Below are 21,102 nucleotides of genomic sequence, written 5' to 3'. Positions count from 1 at the left end.
TGGGCCCTGAAGGTGGGGGGGGAGGGGTGGATTGTGATATCCCACATTGGTTGGGGAGGAGAATGAAACACCCCTTGTGGAAACCTTTCCCCAGCAGACGCGTTTTAAAGCCTTGAGGGGAAACCTGGAAGAGAAAGCTCAAAGAGGACAATATCTGCCAGTGGTGGGCTTGGGCAATTACACACTAGGTGATGGCTTTAGGAACACACGTGTGCTCGCTTCTTGGAGCACTTCTTCGGAGTGAGCAACCCATTCTCTCGAGCTCTCCCCCACTTAACTTAACTGCATCTCTTGCAATGATGTCATCCATCCCTATGGACTTGCATTGTGCACATTTGACATTTGACATTTCTGACTCTGATTTCTTATTCTCCGAAAACTATATTAGGTTGAATTGAACTGAAACAATTATATATACATATAAGTATATATATATGGGAAGGTAAATATATACTGAAATTGAGTGGTAAATTTTAATTAAATGTTTGAAAATGAGTATACATATGTTTTTCAAACTAACATTTTAGGTAACTCGAAACAAAAAAATTTAAATAAATGACCCTAACAACGAGAACCAACTGAACTAAATTTTTTTTATAGTTGAGTAGGGTTGGGATTCATTATTTAATAAGAGTCATTTGTGTTGAAAAATTTATAACTCCAACCATTAACGTTATTCTACCAAATGTCTTTACCAGACCCAATATAGCCACAAATACCCCATCGAGTCAATATTTTTTAATTCACAAATTTATTAAACACAAAATTGAAAACTTCAAACTTCTTATACAAAAATTTCAAATTTATATGTAATATATCAATTAATTTTAAAAATTTTGATTACCTAAAAAAACTATTGGTTATAAAATTGAAAATCCAATCCCCTACTAACTATATATATATAAATAAATAAATAAATAAAGATCTTGATTGTTAGCTTATAAAAAAAAAAATAAAAAAAAAGTACAATCACGAATGATGTAACTTTTGTTATGGTAGACATAGACCTTTCTATTCCTCCTAGTTGGAGGAAACAAGCATCATACATGCTTGTCCCCATTGGGTTATATATTTCTTTTCAATTAGGTCATTCCACAATTTATGACCCTACTTGGTTTGCAAACATATGATTGGTACTCTTGACTATATTCCTTTTCTCTATCTTCATATCTTTTTTCCATAATCTATGCTTCACCATCTATTTTTAAGACTATACCGACAAAAATATGTGTACACATTGCATGCAAGGTGAAAATCGTTTTTATTTTTGTGATATCCCACAAAAGTTGGAGAGAGAAACAAATGTCACACCGTTTTCATCTCGATCCCCATCGATGGGGTCCATATGTCTTGACACCATCCTGAGTCTCGGGATGTCGTCGGCCATCATAACTCGGTCGGTCATGCCATCGAGAATGGGCATGGGAGGGCCAATGCCTCGATAGAACCTGGATGGATGGATGTTCGAGAAGTCCGGATGAGATGAACGACACGCGAGCCCATTCTCGATGGCATGACCGAGCGAGTTATGATGGCCGACGACATCCCGAGACTCGGGATGGCGTCAAGATATATGGACCTTGTTGATGGGGATCGAGATGACAAGATGAGATGCGGCGTTGCATTGAGAGATCTTGGCCCGAGCAGAGGCAAGGTCGAACCGAATGATTTGGCCTAGTGTAGAGGCAAGTTGAATGTGTCGCAGACGGTTGAACATGCACGCACAGGCGGCGTGTGTGGTTGAACAAGCTTGGATTCCACACAAGCGATGTTCGATTGGCGAAGACAAACCTCGCCTAAGGTCCGACAAAGCCACAAAGCCGGGGCGAAAAATATATATGGGGCTTAATTCCCCTTAAGGTTAGTCGTGAGCGTGTCAAGATCACGATGTCACACGGTCTAAAATGTAGGACCGTGACATTGGGCTCCCAAGGGGGCAGATTATGAGATCCCACATCGGTTGGAGAAAGAAACGAAACATTCCTTATAAGGGTGTGGAATCCTCTCTCTAGTCGACGCGTTTAAAGCTGTTAGGTTCACGGCGATACATAACAGATCAAAGCGGACAATATCTACTATTTCTATCTACATTTTCACACGATCTTTTATCATCTTTAAATTTAAATGAACATTGAGAACAACCTAAATATTATATCAAATCGAAAATGTAATCGAGAGCTTAATATTGATTTTGAAAGAGTTTTTTTTTTCTTTTAACTCTTGAACTTTGTTGAAATTTGATATCCAAGAAGAAAAAAATCTTCATTGAAATCAACATACTCATTATTCTCAATTAGTTTACAAAACTAACACTACTATGATTGTTTATAATCCTATAATTGTCCATAGTTTTTGACATTATCATATGAAATTTCGAGAAGAAATATTGGCTACCCATATATCAATGTCAAATCTTTAATCGAAGAAAATTTTTTTATATGATTGTGACAAAGCATTCAAAGCATAATATAAATGGTATTTGGTTACAAATTCCTTACCATTGGATTAAAAAACATAGAAAAAGACGGATGCTTGCTCTAAGTTGAATTATGAATGATGCATCAAAAGTAGTAGAAGGACCTAGTTTTCTTTATTTTATTTTATTATATAATGAGGTATTAACGATATATGTTCGGGTATTTGTGAAGTACTATCAGTTTTCTTCAAACATCAGCGATAAGTATACTTTTAGGGTTTTTTTTTGTGGATTGGATAGGGTTGGATTGAGACATTTTTTAAATCCAACTCAATTGTTCGTTGTAAAATTTTCAATACAAACAACCGTGGTTAAATAATGAACCCAACCATAAATACAAACACGATCTTTAGGGCAACGAATGAACTAATCAAATACACAAATTATTTATTTATTTATTTGAACTCAACCCAACTCAAATAAGTTTATAATTCAACTCAAACCATTCGAGATGAGTTCGATCGATCAGGTTTTTTGGGTCATCGAATTTTTTGAACACCCTTATATATTTATGAATTTATTTTTTAAAACTTAACCGTGTTTATGAAAATTTTGAAAGTATAAGTATATTTTTGAAATAAATTATTTATAATTTACATTCAAATATTTTTTTTAAAGTTTGAAGGCATTATTAAAACACAATAGTGATATTCTCTAGACCTTAGCCTCTATATAATTGTTTTAAAAATTCTTGATATTTGGTGTGATAGGAGGAGGATGAACTGTTGAGTTGGGTCATCCCCACAAAAGATGATATTTAATTTGTTTCTAAAGTTGTAAGAGCTCATGTGTATGTGATAATGTGTTTGCCCTGTATACTCCTATACCATCATTAGTCCTTTCAAAGTCACATTATTAACAGAGAAAATCATATGACAAAGGATGATGTTTATTAAATGTCTCACGTTCAAGTTTGACAATGAGATTTAGAATTTGGATTCGATGACTTCGACATTCCCTTGCGACATGATCACATTACCAACATGAGTTCTTTAAGATGCTCTGTCTTCATCACATCAATTCACAAGGTTCATCATGCAATCGATATTTCACGATCAAATCGAAAGATGATCGATCGAAAGAAAAAATCTCTATTTGACAGGGTTTCTTCCTATCCCTATGAATTTTATTGGACCCAGAAATGATACATTCGAAGAATCTTTTGGCTCTTCAAATATCAATAGGTTGATTGTTTTGCTCATGTATCTTCCAAAAAGTAAAAAGATCTACGAGAGTTGTTTCCTAGATCTAAAAGAAAGTCAAGCTTAATTTTGGAGTTTTTTTAGTTGAACTACTAAAAAAGAATGTATGGTTTGTTGGTATAGATAGTAACTATCAATTCTTGTAATTATTTCTTAACAATAATTTTATATGGCTAGAATCACTCTTATAATTTGAATGTAGTTTCGGTTCATTTATTTATCGTTCCTTTGCTCGAGCCTCACATGCCCACTAGCTTCCACCTTGGTTCGTCTCCAAATCACATCTTACTGAGAGAGATTCGACTCTGATACCAACTATAATTTCTCATGCCTAAGATTTATACTTGGATTTTCGGCTCTGATACCAGCTATAATTTCTCATGCCTAGGATTTGAAATCCATATATAACACTTGATGACCTCTAACACTTCTTGTAGCATGATCGCCTTACCAAACGAACTTGATAGTTACTACGTATGCTAATAGCGTACATCTCTTTTTGGTGGCTCAAACATAAAAACTCAAAACTTAAGAATTTCTTGAAAAGCTATGTCAGTGAGGACAAAACATGTTAAAAGAACATGAATTGGTTTGTTGAAATAGTCTTCACTCTCAGGAGCAATTAAGACAAATAAATAACTTGACTATATTGTTGGGATGTAGAGAAATGTCAGAGCCATCATATGTCGAATCCGGATTTCATATCCTAGTAGAAATTCTAACCTAAGCTATATATATGTCTAACCAATTATATGCTTATGTTTGTATTTACAATGACACGTTTAAGGCTATTTCAAACCATATTTGTGCATATAAAGACCAAATACAACGAATTAGAAGCATAATTTGCTATCTAAATTCTAAAGAGGCAAGCGTTGAGACACTATTTGGAGCGTCACGACGCCTATAAATGGACTCTCAAATGAGAAAAAATTGGGCCAATTAATGGAATTCGATCTTTATTGTTTTGGGCTCCAATTTTCTCCACACGTAAAAGTTGGGCTTCGAACGGGGTTCAAACAAAAAAAAAGGTCGTAAATCTAATACGTGTAGTCTGTGATGGAGTTTTATTGGACTAACAATATGCTCTAGAGAAGAGAAGTCGTCTAGATAGTTTTAGACGGATAAATAATTGTCTAAGGAGAGACTGAATTGTGTGTTTGATTCGAGGAGAGGATTGTTGGAGTCCCAAATTGGTTAATTAAAGGAAAGTCTAAAGACAAGAATATCTACTAGAGGTGGGCTTTGGGCTGTTACAAGGGGAAAGTTCGAAGACGACAGTATCTACTAGAGGTGGGCTTTAGGCTGTTACAAATGGTACAAGAGCCAAATACTAGGGAGTGTGTCAGTGAGAATGTTGGGCCTCCTAAAGGAGTGGATTGTGAACAAATGATATTAGAGTCAGACACCAGACAGTGTGCTAGTGAGGACGTTGAGCCCACCAAGGGGTGGATTGTGAACAAATAGTATCAAAACCAGACACCGAACAGTGTACCAATGAGTGCGTTGGACCCCCAAAAAAGTGGATTGTGAGATCTAGAAAGGAACCAAACATTCTTTATAAGGTTTGTGGGACGGTATAAACTTTTTATTATCTCTTCCTCTAGGCGAATGGACAATTAGCCTATTTTTTAAATGGTATCAATGGGAAGTCTAAGAGACTTACCCTTGCACCTCATGAAAATAAATGGTTAATATTAAGATCTATATCACATGTCATCCAACAATCACTTTCATCACAAAGTTAAAACTTGTAATCAAATAATTTTTTTTTATACATTACCTTTTTTTTTTTTTAACTTTTTGTTTTTTTTTACTACACTTTTTTTTCACTCTTTGTTTTTTACTACACATTTATTTTATTTATTTATTTATTATTATTTTTTTTTGGTAAATAAAACTACAAAGTTTAGAAATAAACAAAATGAAAGGACGAACAAGTTCAAACTTGTTTGATAATTAGATAAATGTGTATGAGAGAAAGGAATATGATACTTGAGAGTCACCTAACTTTTTTTTGGTGTTGCAAGTAAACGTTGTAAGAATATATATTGAAATTGAGTTTTAATTCAATTAAGTAATTCTTTTCTTTTGCTCGGTTTATCTTTTCTTTTAGGTTCACCCCTTTTTGAACTAGAATCGAGGGGAAAGGGAAAGTGGGTCAAAGTTTCCCATCTTTTTCTTATCTCCTTTGCTTTAGTAGGCCTCACACTTCGAATTGACCGTGTCTCAACAATGATCAAAGTTAGTAAGCAGGGTAATTATATTAATGGCTAGAGCCGACCCTCTACATTGAGTTAGGTTCGATTCTGACTCAAATAGTTCTAGGAAATAAATAAATAAATATTTACCAACATGACAAGGTCATTTTATTGAATATATATGTTGGTGTATGCTAGAAATATAGGAAGAAAACTACCCTTCGTCTGTTTTTTTTTTTAAATTTTATTAGAATAGTTGAAGTAACATATTTTTAAAAAATCAAACAAACACTAATCTTCTAATTTTAACCTACGACCCGACACATAAGTGTTTTAGGAGTGAATCCAATCCAAACACGTCTGTATTGTGTAGTTATAAATGAATGGGGTGTACAAGAGAGTTTTAACCTTAATCTTTATGGGAAAGTTGACATGTAGAAGACACACATTTTTGGGAGAGCAAGCATACTTGTCTGCAAACCTGAAATCTGTCGCCAAGTACTAAGCGATGAAACCATATTTGTTCCTGATTATCCCGCCAACATCCAAACGTTATTTGGTAGAAATACGCTGCACCGAGCCTCGAAGGCGGAGCACCGGAAGCTCCGATGGGTGACAACGGTGCCGATCAGCATCCACGCTGCGCTCGAGATGTACATCGATCATATTGAACACACAGTGATCAGTGGGTTGGAGGAATGGTCAAGTGTGGAGAAGCCATTGAAGCTGTTGACAGAGATAAAAGAGCATACCTTCAACATTTTTATGGGTTCAACTTCCATAGACTTTACCACAAAAGAAATGGAGGCTTTGTATAATGATATTTCACTTGGGTTCTTCTCTTTGCCTATCAACTTTCCTGGCTTCTGCTTCCATAAATCTCTCAAGGTAACCACTTTTTCCTTCTAAATATGTATATTAGAGGACGAGTGTTGTTTAACAATTAGAACACTGTTCAATAAGCTAAAGCATTATACTATCTACTAAGAATTATAGATTCAAATCTCAATCGTATATGTCCTAACTCAAAAATACTTTCGAACCTATGATGTTTAGGTGATCCGTTTATGAATTGCAACTTTTGAAAAAATTTCAGTATTTTTTAAGCAAATCTTTTGCAATCCGTCAGCCTCACGATTTTAAAACATATCTACTAGGAAGAGATTTTCGCACTCTTATACGGAATGTTTTGTTCCCCGGGATCTCACAATCTATTCCCATTGCGGCCCAGCGTCCTCACTGGCACACCGGTCAGTGTGTAGTTCTGATATCATTTATAATAGCCTAAGCCCATCGCTAGTAGATATTGTCCACTTTGACCCGTTACGAATCGCCGTAAACCTCATAGTATTAAAATGTGTATGCTAGGGAGAGGTTTCCACACTCTTATAAGGAATATTTTGTTTCCCTCTCCAACTAATGTGGGATCTCACAATCCACCCCCTCCGAGCCCAGCATTCTCGCTGACTCACCGCCCGGTGTCTAGCTCTGATACCATTTGTAACGGTCCAAGCCCACCACGAGCAAATATTGTCCGCTTTGGTCTGTTACGTATCACCGTCAACCTCACGGTTTTAAAATGCGTCTGTTAGGGAGAAGTTTCCACATCCATATAAGACATGTCTTGTTCCCCTCCCCAACCAACGTGGGGTCCCATACGAAAATAAATGTATGAATACAGGCTTGAAAAAGATTGTATGAAATACTTCTATCTATTGTGAATGAGAAGAGGTTGATGAAGAAAAGCAAAGGGGAAAGTTGGGAAGCACAAGATATGATGGATTTGATGATAGAAGTGGAAGATGAAGATGGAGAAGGGATGGATAATGAGACCATTGCAGATTTGATTTTTGGTAAGTTATTTGCAGGCCAGGAAACTTCAGCTTTCACTACAATGTGGGCAATTATATTTCTTACAGATCATCCACATATATTCCAAAAGGCCAAGGTTAGAGTTCTTTAATTTTCTAACTTGTTAATTGCATTCATTTCTCTCAATCTTATGATGTCTTTATTTTTCTAAGTTTTGCGTATTAATTTTCTCTCGAATGCGTTTGTGGTTTGATACAAGAATATTTGACTCGTTTCTTAAATATCTAGATATCTTTGTTCCTGAAATACTAGATTATTTCATAAAATGCATATAAAATGGGTTAATACAATTTTTGGACTTGACCCTATTGGACGAGTGATGATATTTTAACACTCCTCTCCAAAATTTTCCTACTGACATATGATTGAGGAAAAACTTGCTAAAAAATTTCAAGACGATTAGGGAATTTTATCATGTCCTACTAAATGCAACTAAATATTGGGGTCATTAGTTGTCTTATCAAAATTCTGAATCCTAATCTGATTTGTGGGGTCTTTTGTGGCAATCTACTTCGATTTTATTTTCTATTTTTGTTTCTAAAAGTTAATTAAGCTACAAGTTTTAGAACAAGAAACAAACAAGAAAGACTAGAATTGGTTCATTTATGTAGATTTATGTTCATATAAATCTTAATCCCTTCAAAAAGCCAAGTGAAATTTAAGATATTACAACAATATTGTCATATAGTTCTTTCTAATATCATTTTCATTCATCCAAGATTTTATGATTTTGATGGTAATTTTTAAGATTAATTTGTTTGAGGAAGAATAAGAAGATAGCATTAGTCGAAGACCTTCAACACAAAAGGTATAAATCTCGCTGAATTTAAACAAATGAAATTTCTTTTTCAAGTAAATATTTTTATCTTCAATTTTAGCTACGATGTTTAAATAAATTGCATATCTAAGATATTGTAATATCCAGGTAATAGATGAGACGCTTCGTCTTAGTGGTGTTATATTTGCTACTTTTCGTGAGACAACAACTGACGTTAATATCAATGGTTAGTCATCAACAAAGAAAGCTCTCTTTGAATTATGATCTTTGATCGATCTTAATCATGTTTTAGGTAAACTTATACCAAAAGGATGGAAAGTCATACTTTGGCTTCGAGAGCTTTACATGGATGAAGAGCTACATCCTTCCCCACAAGACTTCAATCCATCAAGATGGGATGTATGCAATCATTTTCCATATTTCCTAACCTTTATTATTATTTTTGTTACTTAAAATCATAGTCTACATCCAATAAATATAGGCCTAAACTAATAGAAAGGAGAAAGAATATCATTTTAGTCATTAAGTATAACATATCAAGTCCATTCTTGGTAGATATTGTTCTCTTTGACTCGTTATGTATGGGTGTCAGTCTCAAAATTTTAGAACGCATCTGCTAGAGAGTGGTTTCCCCATTCTTATAAAAAATGTTTCGTTGCTCTCTTCAACCGATGTGGAATCTGATACTAAGTTTTTAATACAATTTCTATTTGATCCTTCAATTTCAAAAGGTTACAATTTTACCTAGTTTAGTTTTCATTTGGTTCTTAGATTTCAAGATATTGCATTTTCACCCTTTAATTTTTTTTTGGGTACGCTCCAGATTTTACACTTTTACTCATTAGTAAATAATGCTCATTTTTAGTGTCAAGTCTTCGATTTTAGATTAATTAGTTTAAAATAGTTATGATGTGGATGGTTAAAGTGAGCATAGCTGAAAATTAATGAATGAAAGTGTAAGATCTCGAATTTTATGAACCAAATGAAAATTGAACTCATAATTCCAAGGTAAAGATGTAATGTTTTAAAATTTAATGACGAAAATTGAAACTAAACTCAAAACTGAAAAATAAAAATGTAACATTTTGAGACTAAACATGTATTTTTGTGGTACGTTGTTATGTTAGTAGAGTGATTATTTATAACCATTAATGTTATTTCTTACCATTTGATTATTTATGTTGAACAGAATTTTATAGGCAACCCAGGTGCGTTTACCCCGTTCGGATTAGGAGTCAGGATGTGCCCTGGACGTGATCTTGCCAAGCTCGAGATCTCAATTTTCCTTCACTATTTTCTACTCAATTACAAGTGAGTTTGCTCCAACGTTTCTTCTATAAACTTTTAACACAACTAAATATAAGCTTTTAAGGACGTGTTCGGTGACCTTTTTATGTTCCTCATTCCGTTTTTAATAGAAAAAAATGTTTTGAAAAAATGAAAAACAAGAACTAGTAACCAAATGATTCTTGAGTACAGAGTTCATAAAATAGGAGCATTATCGAACATACCCTAATTTTTTCACGATATATCGTTGATATATACGTGTTTCGTGAATGTAGGATCGAGCGATATGATCCACAATGCCAGTTGACTTATCTACCAATTCCTTATCCCAAAGACAAATGCTTGGCAAGAGTGCTGAAAACTGCATGACAACGACTACAAGTGCTTCTCAATCTTATTTATCCCAACAAATGAACTTTATGATTGTATTAAGCTTTTAAAATATGGTATATGTTTGTTTGTATATGTGTACTTATGTACTCATCAAAATTTAATAATTAATACTTTGTTATTACTATAATCATGAAAGAATTTATTTTTGTACAAAACTTTTCAAGGTAAGAACTAGATATTTTTGCTACATTTCCTTCATCTATGAACATTTTATGTCCTTTGGACATCATGTCGAGGTGTTTATTGTTTTCATATTCTAGATTTAACAATACGTATCAACTTCATGAATTCCGTTTTAGAACACATCGACCTTTACCTTATTTGGAAGAAGTTCTTCTCCATATTCACCGCTCACATCATTGTTTAGAATCTTAAAAACATTTTCAACTTAGACATATTCACCTACTTTTTTCTCTTCTCGGATGGTAAATATTTCTCAGAACATGAAGTGTGAATCTAATCCATATTTGAATTGAAACTGAAATATTGATGCAAGTTCTTCGGATGTTGACAATAAATTCTTTTTAAATTGACTATTTGTCCCTTTGTGAACGAATGAATTAGATTGAATAAATAGCTCGGCGAATAAATGAACCGGATCAAATTGAAAAATTGAAAGTGGTGGAGAACCTTATACTATCAACCTCACCATCATCTGCATTATTTGCTTCTTGGATCCCTTTTCCACGATAAGAAGTCGAGAAGTCTTCAAGTAAATCAATTTTTCTCGGATTCTCTCCCTTTTTCTCTACAGAAAAAAAGCTCAAGTTATTCAAAATTATTGGAATCCCAAGTTGACTCACGAACAGGAATATCATGGATATACTAAGGGATATTATTTCAATTAGTATGATCTCTTTTAGAAAAACCAAAAGTGAAGTCACGAGAACTTATGCGTAGAGTGGATAATATCATACCATTGCAGAGATTACTTGTTCCTATTTAATATTTTGATCTTATGAAAAAAAAAATTGAATAAATGACCTAATCCATCTTAGCCAATCTAATGTTGATATTTTATGTTTGAAATGGGTTGAGTTACATTAAATTTCGGTTGAATTAAAAAAATTTATAAAACTTTTCAAAATTATGACAAAAGACAAAATGGGAAAAACTTAAATTTAATCAAGGAAAATGACATGAAATAAACAAAGGCATAGAAATCTTAAATCACAATAATTTCAAATCTTTTTCATTCCAACGTAAGTAAGCAATTAAAAATAATTTCTTCACATTGAAACTAAAGAATTTAAAATTATTCATTGAACTTTCTTTCATTCCAAGCATAACGAATAGCCATCGCAGCTACTTCTTTACCAATATCATCGTTGACACTCTTTTATTTATAGGAAGAAAACGACCCCTTAACTGTTCTTGAATAAAGAAAATATATTACAACTCATAATTCAACCCATCTCTATCCTAGAAGATTTATTTCTTGGTTGCCAATAAAAAAATATTATTCATTAGCTTTTCTCTTAAGAAAACGAGGTTCTTTAATTTAATACCACTAGGATGAGAGATTCAACACCAAGGGGCAATATAAAATTGTATTGATAAGGCAAGGGGTCGAAAGGAAAGGTATTAGTTGTAGAATTCTTTCCCACGAGAAGTATCGGTAAGATAAGCTCCTTGTTAATAGAGATATTCATTTAACCCGCAAGAAACCATCCCGAATAAGGTGCAAAATTCCCGTTTAAAAGAGAAATGGAAGAGAGTGAGAAGAAATTTTTTGATGTTGGCTAAATGAGATCAGGGATAGAGATTATAATCTTCGTCCCTATCCCGCCCTGAAAATATTTGTTGATATCGCCACACCTAAATGGTGGTGAAAGTTCTCTATTTATTATCATCATTTACAAAATAAAGAATTATGGTAAAATATTACAAATGATATGGAAAGACAATAAAAGAAAAGAATAATAAATGGATACAAGATATTTGTCTTTAATAAAAATGCAAATATGGTAAGTCGTAATGTAAGATATTTGTCTATTCAAATATGATATAAACCGTAATTCAAGGATAAATACGCTTAATATCTCTCCCCGCAAGCTGAGCGTCGGATTTGAATAAACGTGAAATTTGGATCTGAAAAATTCAAAAAGGTCGAGAAACATTTCTGGTGGAGATGTCAGTAACTTTGAAATGAGAATACATATTTTGTGTTAAACCGAAGGGCTCTAATACCATCCGAATAAACCACCACAACTAAATAGTGGTCAAAGTTCTCCATTTATAATCATTTACAAAACAGAGATAAAAAGGCAAATAGGTAAGCGGTAATGTAAATATTTGCTTATAATAAACGGTCAAATATAATATATATGGTAAACCGTAATTAAAGTTAAATATTCTTAACACGTCCAACCATATATTTATTTTTTAATTCAAAGTCCTCAATCGTCCTTTTTGTTGTTGACTAGTTTCATTCTCAGCTGCGGCTTGAATGGTAATTAAAAAAAAATGTGAAAGGTGGACAAGGATGTGGATGATCTCTAGAATTAGTTTTTGAAAATCAATATAAAGGTTGTAAGTGTAAGAACCCAAGTCAAACTTTAATAAAGACTATAAATTTTGTAATCAATGTTTCCCAACTTGTATGGGTTCTTTTTCCAACTTTCTTGTTTTTCTCTTAATCTCGTAGTTCGTGTTCGTGTTCGTGTTCGTGTTCGTGTTCGAACTTGTTGTTGACAGGCTGTGTGTTGAAGTTTGATCTTATTGTTAACTTCCCTGTATATCTCACCATCCAGTGTCTCTCTCTTTCTTCTTCTTCTTCTTCTTCTTTTTTTTTTTTTTTTGTACAAGTTTAGATTTTCAACGACTAGCCTTAGCCGACTCAAATCTCAAATTGGTCTAAAGTATTCTCTAATCCAACTCAATTTAACTCGTTTATACCCAATACTTCCAAACAAAGATACTTACCTGGCCTCTAATCCTCTTGGTCATGTTGTTATTTGATATGGATGTGAGTGTTAAGAACAAACACACTCACATTTATATGATATTGTCTATTTTGAGCATAAGCTTTTAATGTTTTGCTTTTAGTTTTCCTAAAAAGTTTCATATTAATAGAGATACGCTCGATCTTTCCCTTAATTAGCGAGTGAGACTCCAATAATTCTCTTTTCGAACAAAGTACACCATTGAGTTTCCCCTTGAAAAATCATCTATCTGTCTATCATTATTCTAAACATTTTTCTCTTTGGAGCACATTGCTAGTCCAATAAGCTCAGATAGAAACTTTCTATAACACCGGATCATCAATAATAAATAAAAAAAAAAAAATTGTGTCGAGAATATACTTCGTCTTTCTTGTATTAAAAAGCTGGCTTGTAAACACAAAAGTATGGTACGCACTCTACTTAAAAGGTTAAATTCGTAATTATTGGAAGAATTCTTTACAATAGCTTCTTTCACTTTACATAGGGTATATAGGGAGAAATTTGGTATTTAGATATTATTTGCATCAATGATTTGACCAATCATGAATGATTGGAAGATGGCTACGAGGTTACACAAAATCAGACATCCGATCTGACTATGTGAAAGTTGTCGAATCTCAAAGTAAGCAATATTATTTTTTCCAGCTCAACCTAGTTTCTATGTTGGACAACCCTTGTAACTGGTGCGCATGCAGATTTATGTGGCCCGATCACTACATTTTTAATTGCTAGGAAAAGTATTTTCTCTTATTTGCTGACAATTATAACCCTTGGATGTAGGTGTACATGCTCAAAGAAAAAAGTGGCATTATGTGGGTTCAAGAATTAAATTTTTTTTTTTTTTTGTTGAAAACGGATCTAATAACAAGCTAAAAATCTTGTTCCGTGACCAAGGTACGAGTTTTTATCCAAGAACTTCTCAAAGTTTTGCAAAAAGGAAGACATTAGAGCATCAACTCACCACACTATACACCCCCACAACAAAGCAGTATAGTCGAGCGAAGAAATCATACTGTAATGAATACTGCAAGAAGCTTACTCAAACGCATGCTAGTCCAACGATTTTTTGGGGCAAGACAATACCACATGCGATTCATCTTCTAAACTACTTTTCGACAGAGACATTGGGCACTCATACCCCTATCAAAGCATGGTTTAGTATGAAACCGTACTTCGAGCATCTAAGAGTCTTCAGATGTACAAAACATGTTAAGACTACAAAGCAATTTATTAAGAAGCTTGATGGAAAAACTACAAAAAAAAATAATAATAATAATAATAATAATAATAAATAAATAAATAAATAAAAATAGTGTACTTTGACGTAGAAGATGGGATCATGGCGCCCAGGTTGTATGATCCTCAACATGAAAAAAAAAAATCAGGTTAGCATAGATGTTGTATTCAAAGAAAAGAAGAAGTAGGATTGGTGTGGTGTCGGCGACAACAAACAAACTATTGCAAAGTCCATAGCTCTAAAAGACGAGGGAGATATGGTAGACCTTGAAAGTGCACAGACACTAACACCAAAAAGTACATACATATAATCACCAATGACACTGAAAGTTGTGACGAATTCTCCAGAACAAGGGAGCTCACACGAGAGCATACATGGTGGGCCAAAAAAAATTTTCTCTCTCTCTAAAATTTACATCTACAACAAATATGTGATTGCATTGATGAAGAATCTGATATTTCCCAGATGCAGTTAACACATCGACACTCACTTCCACTTCTTCATTTGTGAGTCGAGACACAACAAATCGTTGTGGAGTTTATATGCACTAGAGAGCAACGTGCAAATATTCTCACCAAGGCCCTAACAAGGATTAAATTTGCAGATATGGAGGAGTTGCTCAGAGTGAAAAATCTCAAACAAAATCAAGCCGGAAGATTGTGAATCAATAACTTTCGACTCAGTAAAAAAAGTTATTAACTTAGGGATGAATTGAGAAGAATTGTTAGTGTTTCTAAAGCATAGTCCTTAAGGATATACAATCAAAAAAAACAAAAAAAAAAAAAACTCCTCTCACGTTGTTGTTTCTAAATAATTGAAGTCTACTAAATAAATTAAAACAATTATTAGTCTTTTATAAGCCATTGATCTCTTAACACCTGAAAAACAATTTATTAAGGTCAACTTAGGGAAAATAATGGATTCAGATTCCTATTTTATAATCTAAATTATGCTCCACGAGTTCATCATAACTTATTACACACGTTTCCTTTTTTCTCTCTTTAATTTTTTTGTTTTTTTTTTTTTTTTTAATTTTCTCCAAGTCTTGGATTCCTCGACCAAATTATTAAAGGGGACATGAAGCTTGGTGAGGTATGAACAAGAAATGTTAGCAATGGAGGTGAAGAACTGGTTGGTGTTGATTGTTGCAGCCTTTGTGTTTGTTTTGGGGATTTTGAAGAGAGTAAATGGTTGGTATTATGCGGCCAAGCTTGGTAAAACATGGCCTAAGCTTCCTCCTGGTCATATGGGTTGGCCTCTTCTTGGTTCTACCATATTGTTCCTCAAGAGTTTCAGCTCTGGTCAGCCAAGAAATTTCATTCGCAGCTTCTACATAAGGTCTCTTCTTCATCCCTTTGATTCAAAGCTTATGTTCAATATGTTCCAATAATATATTTCTTCTATCATTTTGTTCAAAAATACTTCTATTCTTTCATAAAAGTTCAAAAAGTAAAAGACCATTGTACGAATTTGAGACCGGTATTTGGAATCTAATTTTCATTTGAAGTCATTGTCACACACCGTTTTCGAGTCTCAATTTTTGTCAAACCCTCTGATAGATTATTACGGTAAAGTTCAAGATTATTTTGTGTAATTTAGTTTTCATTAACATGTAATAGCTATTTTGAGATCCCATGTTGGTTGGAGAGGGGAACAAACCATTTGTTATAAGGGTGTGGAAACCTCTCCCTAGTAGACCGAGTTTTAGCTGACGATGATACGTAACGGACTAAAGCGGACAGTATGGTATAAGAGCCAGACAACAAGTGGTGTGCCAGCAAGAACGTTGGGCTCCTAAGGGAGGTGGATTGTGAGATCCCACGTAGGTTGGAAAGGAGAAAGGAAGTGGAAATAAGGTTAGAGAGGAGTAAGGAAGTGGAAATATCCCACATCGGTTGGAAAGGGGTAAGTAAGTGAAAATATCCACTTGAGTTTGATGGTGATACGTAACAAGCTAAAGCGGACAATATCTGTTAGTGGTGGGCTAGAGCCGTTACCGGAAGTATCCCTGTAAATGTAACAGGTCAAAGCAGACAATATCTACTAGCGGTGGGTAAGAGTCAATACAGGAAGTATTCTTATAAATGTAACCGGTAAAGCTGATAATATCTTCTAATAGTGGGCCAGAGAAGTTACACGAGGTATCCCATCAATGAAGAGACAAAGCATCAAATTGTTATGAACGTCAGCTAATTATCAATATGATTGATTATTAAGATATCGATCATTACGAGCTCGAATGATAAGAATAGAGACACTATTTCGAAATCTCTCATCGAACTTCTTTTCTTTTTTTTACAGATATGGGAAAGGTGATATGTACAAAACACACATACTTGGTAGAGCAACTATAATTGTTTGTACATCTGAACTTTGTCGTCAAGTTTTAGGTGATGAACACAACTTCAAACCTAGTTTTCCCGTCAGCATCAATAGGTTATCCGGTAAAAAGTCACTGATACAAGTCTTCAAGGCGGAGCACAAGCGGCTCCGGCGGCTGACGATGGCGCCGATCAGCGGCCACATGGCGCTGAAGATGTACATCAATCATATTGAACACACAGTGATCAATGGGTTAGAGGAATGGGCAAGCATGAAGAACCCAATTGAGCTATTGTCAGAGATGAAGAAGCTGACCTTCAAAATAATTTGGAACATTTTCATGGGTTCTTCTTCTTTTGAGTATTCCATTGATGAAATGGTGGTTTTGTTTTCTCAAGTTGCTTTAGGGTTCATATCATTGCCCATCAACTTTCCTGGCTTCAACTTCCATAAAGCACTCAAGGTAAGTCCCTTTCTTCTCTTTTTGCCTTTTATCTTTACTTATCAATAATTCATCTCGGGTTTAGTTCACACAACATCTCATATCGATTAGTGAAGAAAACGAAACATTCTTTATAAGGGTATAGAAACTTCTCCATAACAGATGCGTTTTAAAAAGCTTGAGGGGAAGCCCGAGAGGAAAAGTCAAAGAGGACAATATCTGGTAGTGGGTTTGGGTCATTACACCATAATAATTTAATTTAGTATCAAATACGAAGTTCTATGTAGAAATAGGTCATAGGGTAGAGATGCATTCGCTATCTCGTTCTCACCTCCTATTTCAATTTTATACTGTTATCTGTTATCATTCGTGAAAGTTGGCAGAACGGGATTTGGCATACCGTTCAAAACTTCCTTGGTGTAGAAATTTCTTATACTGTTATCTGTTATACGTTGTCAAAACTACCCAAGTCATTGTCATACCGTTCCATTTCAACACCAATTTCTACTCATTTTGGAAGAAAAAAAAATCAAGATAATATTGCAACTTTTGAAAAAATGTGGGTACGTTCAATTCTAGAGGTATTTTTGTTAGTTTAACTTAAATTTATCATGACCCATCAGGTTAACTTTTAGAATTGACCGATGATTGTTTAAAAACGCTAATTGAATTGATAAATGTTCGTGTAAATTATATTGATTTCTTTTCTTCTAATTAAAAACCTTACCTATCAAATTACATATTTCAATATAGGCTAGAAAAAAGTTGCTCCACATACTTCAATCCATCATCAACCAAAAGAGATTGGCGAAGAACATGCAAGGAAAAAGTTGGGAAGCCAAAGACATGATGGATTTGCTTATAGAAGTGAAGGATGAAGATGGTGAAGCGTTGGATGATGAAACCATTATAGATTTGATATTTGGTAACTTATTTGCAGGCCATGAAACTTCATCTATTACAGCAATGTGGGCTGTTTTGTTTCTTTCAAAGCATCCACATATTTTTCAAACAGCCAAGGTTAGCGTCTTTTTCGTTCATGTCACCGTCTAGAAATATCCTTAAACTTTTAATAATACCTTTAAATTTGTTAAAGTGATTTTTTCTTTCAAAAGTTTCAATAATACGGTGTAAGCTTTTAAAACAAGTTAAAAAAAATACCATCGTTGTTAGTTTTGAATGGAAACCGTTAATATTTTGTTTCAAAGTTACCCTCGAACTTTCAAAATATTTTCAATAACATTTTTTAAGTTTAAAAAATGTTTCAAAACTGCCCTTCATTTATCAAAAGTTTCATTAATATTCTTGAATTTTTCTTAAAAACTTCAAAAATAGGTTTAAAGTTTAAAAGTATTTTTGAGACAAAATGTAAAATTTAAAGATATTTTTATTAATTTAACCGGTAGTTAGTTTTAATTTATATATTATAGTATTTATTATATGATCCATTATATTATAAAATCTATTTGTTTTAGGAAGAACAAGAACACATCGTTACACAAAGACCCACGACTCAAAAGGGTATAACTCTCTCGGAGATTAAACAGATGAAATTTCTTTATCAGGTGTATTTCATATTTATGTTTCTTTTTTTAATATTATGATTTAGAAAACTAAAATTAAGGATTTTTTTTTATACAATTATATTATTTTTCATATTCTAGGTTATAGATGAGACACTACGTCTGGGCGGAGTCACATTTTTGGTTTTTCGTGAAGCATTAGCGGATGTTGAAATTAATGGTAAGTTATTAAATATATTTTTTTGTAGAAGAAATTATAATAATTTATTTTTAATAATATTGGGTTATTATTCTTTTTATTTTATTTAGGTAAAATTATACCAAAGGGATGGAAAGTCATACCTTGGTTTGGAGAGCATTTCATTGATGAAAAATACTTTCCTTCCCCACAAGAGTTCAACCCTTCAAGATGGGATGTATATTACTCAACCCTCTCTTTTTCTAATCAAAGTTATTGGATTAATCACTTTTTTGAGACAATATGTGAGATATCATTATGCTATACTTAGCTTAATATAATACATTCTCCTAATCATATTCTAAAAAGACTCGATGACTTGATGTAATGTGAGATCTTACCTTGGTTAGAGAGGGGAACAAAGTATTCCTTATAAGAGTGTGGAAATCTTTCTGTAACAGATTTTAAAATCATGAGGCTAACTATTAGAGCCCGTCACTAAGCTATGTGCTAGTGAGTCTCTAAGGAGGGAAAATCCCACATTGATTTGAGAGAGGAACAAAACATTATTTATAGGATCTGTTGGAGAGGGGAACAAAATATTAGTTATAGGATCAGTTGGAGAGGAGAATAAGGGAAACAAAACATCGGTTGGAGAAGGGGAAAAAACATTAGTTATAGGATCGGTTGATCGGTTGGAGAGGGGAACAAAATATTAGTTATACGATCAGTTGGAGAGGAGAATAAGGGGAACAAATCATCGGTTGGAGAAGGGAAAAAAACATTAGTTATAGGATCGGTTGGGTTGAAGAGGGGAACAAAACATTAGTTATAGGATCAGTTGGAGAGGGGAATAAGGGGAACAAAACATCGGTTGGAGAAGGGAAACAAAACATTAGTTATAGGATCTGTTGGAGAGGGGAACAAAACATTAGTTATAAGATGGGTTGGAGAGGGGAACAAGGGGAACAAAACATCTGTTGGAGAAGGAAACAAAACAGTAGTTATATGATGGTTGGAGAGGGGAATAAAACAGTAGTTATAGGATCGGTTGGAACATTAGTTATAGGATCGGTTGGAGAGGGGAACAAAACATTAGTTATAAGATGGGTTGGAGAGGGGAACAAGGGGAACAAAACATCTGTTGGAGAAGGAAACAAAACAGTAGTTATATGATGGTTGGAGAGGGGAATAAAACAGTAGTTATAGGATCGGTTGGAGAGGGAAACAAAACATTAGTTATGGGATTGGTTGGAGAGGGAAACAAAACATTAGTTATGGGATTGGTTGGAGAGGGGAACAAAACATTAGTTATAGGATCGGTTGGAGAGGGGAACAAGGGGAACAAAACATTAGTTATAGGATCCGTTAGAGGAGGGGACAAGGGGAACAAAACATTAGTAATAGGATTGATTGGAGAGGGGAACAAAACATTCCTCGTAAAACTTCTTAAAACCGTGAGGCTCTTTAAGTCTTACATTGACTAATTAAGAAGAAAATTATGAATATATAAGGGACGCTATCATACTCAAAGTTGACAATATCATTCCATTGTGAAGGTTCGTTATTCCTATCCCTCAACTCGACTCATAAGGTTATCTTAATCATACCATTGTGGAATCTCATAGAAGTTCTCACAGTCTTATAAGGAATGTTTCGTTTCCCTCTCTAAATGACGTGAGATCTCACATTTAGTGACGAATTTTTTTTGTATTGTAAAGAATTATGTAGCCACGCCAGGAGTTTTCATCCCATTTGGATCAGGAAGTAGGCATTGTCCCGGAAGTGATCTTGCCAAGTTCGAAGTCTCAATTTTTCTTCATTATTTTCTCCTCAATTACAAGTGAGTTTTCTCTTAACTTTCTATTAATTAATAGATTTAAACATGAACATTATCTTAATTACCACACAATTATTTTGTAATTACGTAGGATTGAACTACTTAATCCAAATTGTGAGTTGACTTGCTTGCCATTTCCTCATCCCAAAGACAAAGGCTTGGCAAGAGTGTATAAAGTTGAATGAAAATATATATGATTCAACTATATTGTATATTTGTTATTGTAAAATAAATTGTAACGATTTATACGATTCGAACATTACTATATGAATGCTATGAAAAAAAAAAAAAAAAGAAGTTCTAAACTTAATCAAGTAACAAAGGATTTTAAAATTCGAAAGTCGAACTCTGAGTAAGTAACTGTTCGATGACTTCATTACAAGCACACTAAACTGTTTAAAACGTC

The 21,102-nt window shown here is 33.8% G+C and overlaps 1 protein-coding gene and 1 pseudogene across 2 annotated transcripts; both read left to right on the top strand.

Moving 5' to 3' along the window:
- Nucleotides 1-1,513: 1,513 nt before the first annotated feature.
- Nucleotides 1,514-10,312, top strand: LOC111810496 (beta-amyrin 11-oxidase-like; annotated as a pseudogene). The gene is made up of 8 exons (XR_015411654.1): nt 1,514-1,649; nt 6,253-6,767; nt 7,561-7,827; nt 8,515-8,603; nt 8,677-8,755; nt 8,822-8,928; nt 9,719-9,840; nt 10,092-10,312. The product of XR_015411654.1 is annotated as a beta-amyrin 11-oxidase-like (transcript).
- A 5,147-nt stretch (nt 10,313-15,459) lies between these two features.
- Nucleotides 15,460-20,977, top strand: LOC111810173 (beta-amyrin 11-oxidase-like). The gene is made up of 8 exons (XM_023696775.2): nt 15,460-15,729; nt 16,693-17,176; nt 17,909-18,175; nt 18,631-18,720; nt 18,820-18,898; nt 18,988-19,094; nt 20,578-20,699; nt 20,788-20,977. Exons 1-8 carry the CDS (start codon nt 15,497-15,499, stop codon nt 20,879-20,881), a joined length of 1,476 nt encoding a protein of 491 aa, XP_023552543.2. The 5' UTR covers nt 15,460-15,496; the 3' UTR covers nt 20,882-20,977.
- The last annotated feature ends 125 nt before the right edge of the window (nt 20,978-21,102 follow it).

This window comes from Cucurbita pepo, chromosome 14, assembly GCF_057944985.1.
Source record: "Cucurbita pepo subsp. pepo isolate OVF chromosome 14, ASM5794498v1, whole genome shotgun sequence".
In the NCBI taxonomy this organism is placed as follows: domain Eukaryota; kingdom Viridiplantae; phylum Streptophyta; class Magnoliopsida; order Cucurbitales; family Cucurbitaceae; genus Cucurbita; species Cucurbita pepo.
The sequence above is the reverse complement of the archived record's forward strand: the minus strand, read 5'-3'. Positions and strand labels throughout refer to the sequence as shown.